Below are 8,833 nucleotides of genomic sequence, written 5' to 3' on the forward strand. Positions count from 1 at the left end.
GAGAGACAGAAAGCAAAAATTACCAGCTAGGGAAAATGGCCACAGTGCATGCCCTCTCTTCTGTTCTCCTCTTGGGATTTTGAACATGCGTGCACATGTGCTCTGTGTGAGTTTCAAGCTGTTGGGTCCAGGACTCAAACCATAGACGACCACGTGGGAGTCCAGCACCTTAACCGCTATGCCACCTCCTGGCCCCTAAATCCTTTTTGTTAGAGTTATTTTCTTGAGGAATATTCTGCAAACTGGAAATACAGGATCATCCGAGAGGTTTTTATGGACCTTCTTGCAAATTGCCAAATTGCTCTCCAAGGGAAGGAAACCATTTTGCAGCAAGCTGTATGATATTAAACCACTTCCCTTATAGACACACTAACACTGTATTTTCATTATTTTGGTTTATTTATTATAGAAAAACCAATATAAAGTCACTCCGAAAATAATTGATTTTGCTTTTTTTTTTTAAAACTGCTAATGGAACTGTATTTTTGTTGTTGTTGTTTTCCCAAGCTAAGATTAGCACTTCTTTCTGGTTAATCATTTTATTTTCCCTGATCAGCTGGAGAGCCATTTAATGTTTTAAAGCAAAATGTGATACTTATCATCTACAAAATCCCCAGGGTGACTTCTATTCCAACATTCCCCTCCACGTAGCACGTCCTTACCTTCAACTACAGAAAAACACTAAGAATGTTCTTAGATAGCACAATACCATGGGCTAATTTTTTTCTTTTATTTCATTTGAACAGAACTTCGTTTATAGGTGACAATTAAAGAGCAATGCCACCAAAACTTGCCATGTAGTATTAATCTGGGCTTGATGGAAATAGATATTAATTTGAAATGTTCAGATTCCACTGAGTCTCCATCCTCTCTTTTGAGATAATGGCACCTTTCAAGAAGCATTCTCCCCAACCCCAGATTTCCCATTATGGCCCATGGATGCGGATAAGCCACTTCCCACCATTTTTCATTTGTCCAAGCCCGGTCTCCCTAATCTCAATGCAATTACACTAACAAGATACTCTCGGGAAAAAGTCAAAATACCAAGAATTCTTTAGGAAAAATTATCCCCTAAATTAGGCTACTTCCTATTAAAATGAAAAGAACTATCATTATCAGTTAGGCTATAAAAGGGTTAAGGACATTCAAACCATTGGTTGTCGAGCAAACACAAAGCTTCATAGAGCTGTCTTCATTGAAAGATGAATAGACAAAGATGATGGAAAAGAAATTAGACGAGCAGAGGAGGGAAGAACTGCAGCAACACAGAGCAGATGAAATATTCTGAAACACATAAGGATGTAAATGCCTTACTCAACCGCAGGGCAGTGGTGCATAATGGGAAATGTCCAGCCGTAAGACACAGAAGGGAGCACTATATTAAGGGTACATAGGGAGCACTATATAGAGTAGCCTACATTAAGATATCAGGGAAATGCAGAGCCAGGAGATGGTATAGTGGTAACATCACTGGACTCCCACGTGGCCAACCACAGTTCAAGTCCTGGACCTGGCAACTTGAAACACACCAGGTGCATGTATATGCATGCCCAAAATCCGAAAGGAGAATGGAGGAGAAGGGATTGTGGCATGGCCATCCCCCTAGGGGGTGATTTCTCACTTTCTGTCTCTGTCTCTGTCTCTCTGGTGAACACACACAGCCAATAGCAAAAATTTCTCAAAAATAAAAGGTACTAGGAAAATGCAAGAGAAATGACATCGATAAACTTTAAAAAGGCAATAGATACTAACAGAGCTACATATTACAAATATGAAAAGAAGGGAAGCTGAGAAGGGAGGGAACAGTTACAATGAAACCTAAATGTAACACCACCGAAATTAAAATGCATTATCAGCAAACAATAAAGTCCATGCCATAGAAAATAGAATCTGTGAGGACAAAGTCTGAACATACTCCTGAAGTATGATGAGGTGAGGAAAACAGGTAAAAATGATCAAAAGAAAAGACAAGACAGATAAAAGGGTACCAACACTCCAGAGGGAGAAAAGACTTGGAGTGAAATCACTGTTAACTTATGACTGAAGTCTGTCACAGGAGGATGGGGTGCTCAAATTCAAATAGATTTAAAGGACTTAAGTAACACAAGAAAAGAAGGAAAAGGAAAGGAACAGGAAAAGAACGAGAAGGAAAAAAAAGAAAAGGGCTGATCGCTGACATAATATAAAATATTTCATGTGTTAATGAACATAGAGAAACTACCACAACTGTTAAGGCAGGAAAAAAAAAAAAAAAACAGGGTATATAAAGAGAAAAATGAGGCTGTCTATTGGAGGATTAAATATTAGAGTAAATTTGGCCATGTCTACATTGTTTTAATGAGTTACCCATGAAATCTCTAGGCAGGGAAAAAATAATTTTTACATAAAGAATAGAAAAAGATATTCACATACATAATGTGCAAAACTATGCCATTAATTTATTTTAGAAAATAAAATCTTCTTTTAAGAAAAGCTTTTTAAGGTGTCCTCTGAAAAATGTGAGCTGAATCAACATCGAGAAACAAGAACGGGGACATGACTGACTGCACAGAATGGACAGAGGAGCAACCCAAGTAATTACAATTACACTTCAATATGATATGAACAGAATTACCTGAAAGTCATAGATAAGTTTTATGTAGGAAAATAAAAACAGAAAAATCATGTTTTGTTTCTAATAAATAGGACATGGATGATTTTTACAGGCATTGTGTACAGCTCAAGGCACAGATAAATACTGAAGAACTTAAAGTATTTCAGTTTGGACTTCATCCACTTGCCAAAATAGGCACAAAACCCTGTTTATAGTAGATAAACTCAACCTCTATTTTAAAATAACATTTTAGATTATACCCAGATACAGTTTCCATAGACATTCAAGGATGGCTGAATATTAGAAAACCTGTAACATTAAAAAAATAATAAATTTTTTGCTCTAGGGTGCATGAGCTCACCAAACAGTGAGAAAGTGAGAAAGACAGTGATTGGGAAAGTGAGAAATCACCCCCCTAGAAGAAGTCCATGGCACAATCCCTTTTCCTCCGCTCTCCTAAGGATTTGGGGCATGCATGCACACATGCCTGGCATGAGTTTCAAGCCACCAGGTCCAGGATTTGAACTGCACTCAGCCATGTGGGAGTCCAGCACCTTAATCACCATGCTACCTGCTGGCCCTCTGTAACATAAGATTTTATTTTTTTTTTAAAAAGAAAAACTCTGGATACAAAAAAAATTTTTAAATAAAATTCATTTATTTATCTAATCCTGATTTTATTAAATTAATGAGTTAAGAAAAAAAGAAAATGAAGACCATATCAAACATTAACATCAAATCAACAGTCATCTTTTTTTCCAATTGTTAGTGGCATGGGCATTACCAGAGAGAGAAGAGAGAGGGAGAAAGAATCCCCTAACAGGGACTAGACACTCTGCAATCCCCTCTCCATTCTCCATTCTGTCAGGATTTCTGGTATGCATGCACATGTGCCCTGGGGTTTATTAAACCCTTAGGGATGGGATTCAGAGCACAGTCAGCCATGTGGGATCTGGCTCCCTTCATCATGTAGACTATGGGACTTGCCCAACCATCTCACTTCATTCTTACATACTTATAATCTTTCTCATTTTGAAATTAAGCTCACAGTGAGCAAGTCAGTACAATAATCATCTTTAAACTCTAACCAACATCATATAAAAAAAGTGAGCAAAGCTAACTGTAAAAATCTATAAATAATACTCCTGTCTATATATATAAAACTAGAAAAAAAAAAAAACAAGGGAACACTTTTAGGCATAATTAGAGTTCAGTGAAGTTACAAATAAACATAAACAATCCAGAATTGTTCTGTATAACTAAAACAATAATGTGGGAAAATACAGTGAAAAGGAAAGATTTTAGAATTTCAAGAAAATTTAAAATATTGAGATTAAAGGTTTATGATGACATACCCAAACCTCCAAAAAAGAGATACAAAAAGAATTCATCGAATACTTATCTGATGAACAGCAAAGAAGATTTGAAAAGTAGGGAAAAAAATCCCATTTTGAAAAAGCAATATCAGTTAACAGACAAAAAAATCCATAATTTTAATACAACTGGAGTTAAAAATTCTGGTAAGTCAGGTTTTGGCAGTTAAATTATAATAGAATTCATCAGAGAAAATAAAGAAGAGGATGTAGCAAAATACATTTTAAAATAAATAATAATGAGGTGGTGTTTGCAGCATCATCTATTTAAATTACAAAGCTATGATATTAGAAACTAATATTGCATCTGGCAGACAGATGAATGGAACCCAATATAAATTCAAAAATATACCCAGGTACACATGCACATATATTCTATAAACTATGTTGACATTACTAATCAGTAATAAAGAGTAGATTACTTTAAAATAACGATTCAATAGAGAAAATATAAAATAAATTATGATATGTAAATATCCTCCTTCTAATTCTATCTCAGCTCAGTAACAGACAAATGAACACATGTTCACGGTGGGTTGAATTTATTTGTTATTTAACTGAGATAGATAGGTTTTAAAAGGTAAAGACTGGGAACCAGCAGTTAGCGTAATGGCTATGTCGCTGGACTCTCACGTAGTCGACCGTGGTTCGTGTCCCGGACCCGGTGGCTTAAAACTCACACCGGGCACGTGTGCGTGCGTGCCCAAGATCCCGAGAGGAGAATGGAGGAGAAGGGATTGCGGTGTGGCCATCCCCCCTGGGGGGTGATTTCTTGCTTTCTGTCTCTCTGTCTCTCTCTGTCTGTCTGGCGAGCGCACATGCCCTATAGTGCAAAAAACCTCTCCAAAAAAAAAAAAAAACAAAAAAAATGCTTAAAGGCAGAAACATTCCACGTCAACGACTACACTGAAAATGTGGAAGGTCAGTAACAATTTGGAGAGAACGTTTATGACAGATTAGGTTGTCGGCAAAGTTGTGATACATTTTTCTGATAACCCAATACATGACAAAGAATTGAATAACTTGGGACCAGCAGTTAGCGTAATGGCTATGTCGCTGAACTCCCATGTAGCGAACTGCAGTTCGAGTCCAGGATCCAGGATTCAAACCACGGTCAACCATGTGGAAGTCCAGCATCATAACCACTACACTACCAGCTGGCCCCAGATTTCTGTTTTTTAATGTCCCATCGAACTAAAGAATGAATCCAATGACCTTACGTAGATGCTCAGGGGAACCCAAGCTACAGCAACAGGATGACAATTTGGGAGAATATGGGAGCAACTGAGATACTGCAGCCCTGAAATCCTGAGCCTTCTCTTGCTATTGACACAGGGACAAATGGAGTTAGGGGAGCTCAGCTGAGAGGAACGAGAGGCAGAGGCAATGAAGGGATACAAATCAGGATGTACAGCAGCTGACTCGGCAAAACTGTTAAATGACTTTGCAAAAGACCTGTCACAACGGATAAACGGCTCCCCGTGAGGAAGCAGCTTAGCATCCCTGCAGTGCACATGCAATTATTTCAGGGAATAAGAGTGAGAGGAAGGAGAAAGAAGGAGGCAAAGAAAGGAGATCAAAAGATGCCTTAATGAGTCTGCAGACGTTTCTTAAATGAACAAGTGGGAAGAACAGGACTGTAAAAGAAAAACCAAAACACGGAGTGCATACACTTCATTTGAAGCTTCAGCCACTGGGCAAACATCCACCATTGCTGCATTTTCTCTGCCCCTGAAAATAATAGTAAGTTGCTCTGTGGATGATGACTACACACTCTAATTGCTTTTGTGGTAAATGAGGCATGAAACCTACTGTCAAAACACACCAATGTCCAGGGCCAAGCCATGCTTTGTCTTCTCAGATTACTCCCAGGGGTTAATGCTGGCTGTGGGATTAGGAGATTCAAAAACCACATCCTTGGGGGACCAGAAGGTAGCATAGTGATTAAGACTATTAAGACGCTGGACTTCCACATGGCTAGTCTCAGACCTCGTAGCTTGAAAATCATTGAAAATCATGCCAGGTGCGTATGAGTGCATGCCCAAAAATCCCAGGAGGAAAATGAAGGAGAAGAGATTGTAGCATGGCTATCTCCACTGGGGATGTGATTTCTCACTTTCCCTCTCACTGTCTCCATCTTACTGTCTCTCTCTGGTGAGAGCATGTACTCTATGGCAAATACTTTAAAAAAAAACAAACAACAAAAACAAAACTTTATATGTCTTTAAGGGAGACCTTTGGAGAAGAGCCCTTTTACTTTTTCTTTCTTTCTTTCTTTCTTTTTTGGGAGAGGTTTTTGCTATAGGGCATGTGTGCTTGCCAGAGAGACAGAGAGACAGAAAATGAGAAATAACCTCCAAGAAGGGATGGCCATGCTGCAATCCCTTCTCCTCCATTCTCCTCTTGGGACCTTGGGCACCACCCAAAGTGAGTTTAAACCACCGGGTCTGGGTCTGGGTCTTGAACTGTTGTTGACCACATGAGAGTCCAGTAATGCAGCCATTACACCATCTGCTGGTCAAGAGCCCTTTTTCTGTAGTAATTCCTTTCATGCAAAAAGAGAATCTTCCAGAAGGATAAGTAGAAACCTTATTACATCCAAGGAAGAGGAGAAGGAAAGGACAGTGGCAGAGATCTCTTTAAAACAGAGTTATATTGACAAACATTAATTACAGTCTTTGAATTATAATAAAAATCCTGATACTAAGAAGAACCCTACTGATTATTTCTTAGGATTTAACTCTATTCAACAGAAACTAATCAGACAGTGCAGAGACAGCCTGTTGCTGGTTTCGAAACAAGAGATGTTATTGTATTCATTTCCTCTCTGTCATCTTTTAATGAGTATAGATTGACTGGCTAGAATATTTTGGGGTTGAAAATGTTGCAGGTGATTTTTCTCTCAACCACAGTCTTAGGGGTTATTTTTGGACAGGAATCTGCCATCTGTTTGGTCAACTGCTTCATAATGAATAAGAAAGCATTGCACATTACAAATGTCTGGGTGAAACCTTGGGTTGTGGGCAAAGTCATGACACATTTTTTGCATAGGATAACACGTCATGACTTCCCCGACAACCTAATAGGTAGTTTCCCTTCTGCTGTCTTCCACCATATGCCATGCTTCTTACATTGAATTCACATCTATTCAAATTACACATATTCATCACATCCGACTTTCAGGCATCCTGCCCTTTAAGGGAGGCAGAGGTCATAGGGAGGGGTCAGAGGTCACTAGAAGACCTCTAGCTTCAGTCTGTTTGGAGAGGTCACAACTGAAAAATGAATAACCAGTTGCATGCAACCGGATGGGGCAGATAACACTCTGTTCTTATGATAACTCGTAGAGCGGCCATTGTTATTTGAAGCCTGACACCAGATTCTTTAAACTGGAATTAGGAAAGGCATTTGTTTGATAGATTTCTTCTTGCTCCAGTTTACAGGCAACTAATCCTCCCTGCATTGGATCAAACAGACAGGCACAATCAATTTGGGGGAAGCAAGCAATGTCGGTGCTGTTCAATCTTTCCTCAATGAGCAGCAGAGGAGAGAAGGGGGGAAGAGGAAGGAAAGAAAAATCCAAGCATGCACGCACCCAAGATAGCTTAGCAAAGGAAAAGATGAAAAGACAAGGTAAAATATAGATCCTGGCAGGGAAAAGCACTTGCTGTCAGGGGAAGAGTCTGAAAACACCACAAGGATGCCAAACACACCAAGCCTTCGGAGGCTGAGGGGTGCTGAAGGGAGCAAGGGCGGGCGGAAGGAGGTTTGATGTCAAACAAAAGAAATCAGTGACAGCATCTCGAGTAAGGAGAGCGGTCTGGATTTACTTAAATCTCTGCAGTCTATGCTCTACAGCTCAGTGTGACGAGCAAGTTAATTACTGCACTTAGGTATTTCAGTCTCCGAGAAACCAGTGCCTTCCAAAGCAGTATTAATGTATGCTGCTAGAACCTTCTAGGCTTGACTGTCCATTTGGCACAAAGTCACACAGCAACAGTAAGCTAACAGTGACAGGAGAAAAATGAATGAAAATGAGCTCGAAATAAGATGGCCCCAGTAAGAATGGCTTTCCCTCTGCCTTTGGACATTAAATGCAAGAGGAGATTCTCCCCAGATTAGCCACAGACACGTCCTCCAATAGCTCAACTCCCTAGTCCTTTCTGTCGCTCAAACTGCAGGCAATGACGGCCTTCCGGGGCCCCTTTGACTTCTCTTGATCCACTCTCCTCTCACATAGTCACTATTTTTTCCCTTACCCCTGATTTTGTTTGGTCGAGTCTAAAATATTTGTCTTCAGGAAGGGGCAGCAGATGGGCTATTGCTCAACCTCCCTTGAGTCATGAAGGGGGTTCACAGTTCTTAGAGATCTACTCTTCGTCTGCCATAACTGTTAGGCAGATTCTCTGGACCAAGGGTTAATTCTTTTGAGGGTATTCCCTTCTTTTTCTGAGAAAGAACATTGCTGCCTGAGAATGGGGAGATTAAAACATTTTTATCCCTAAGTATCTAGATATTGGCAGTGAGGCTACTATTTTTCCCCCCAAGTAGTGCCTCAAAAATTCTGGGTTGTCGGAAAAGTCACAGTGTATTTTTTTTCTGTTTTTCTTTGCAAAAATATATCATGACTTTTCCAGCGACCCCATATATATAAAGAAAGAACTGATAATATGTGTATTTAGGTGTCTGTGAGACCAAGTTGCATCTTCTTTATTGTAATAAAAGTACCCATAATATATAAATGTTTGTTGTTTTATATTTGCATTTTATGTATACAAGTGGGTGGCATCCTCATCTTCACCAGGAAATGAGGGTGTCTGGTTTATCGATCGAACGTAATGTCACCTACCTTCATGTGACCGCTCTT

General features: G+C 39.4%; 1 protein-coding gene across 1 annotated transcript in view; it reads right to left on the minus strand.

Moving 5' to 3' along the window:
* Window positions 1-1,119: 1,119 nt before the first annotated feature.
* Window positions 1,120-8,833, minus strand: part of AGBL1 (AGBL carboxypeptidase 1) — a 542,019-nt gene continuing 534,305 nt past the window's right edge. The window contains exon 23 of the mRNA XM_027769246.1: window positions 1,120-1,255. Coding sequence (XP_027625047.1) covers window positions 1,120-1,255 — 136 coding nt within the window. The remainder of the gene's footprint in view (window positions 1,256-8,833) is intronic.

This window comes from Tupaia chinensis, unplaced genomic scaffold, assembly GCF_000334495.1.
Source record: "Tupaia chinensis unplaced genomic scaffold, TupChi_1.0 Scaffold000078_1, whole genome shotgun sequence".
Classification (NCBI taxonomy): Eukaryota; Metazoa; Chordata; class Mammalia; order Scandentia; family Tupaiidae; genus Tupaia; species Tupaia belangeri.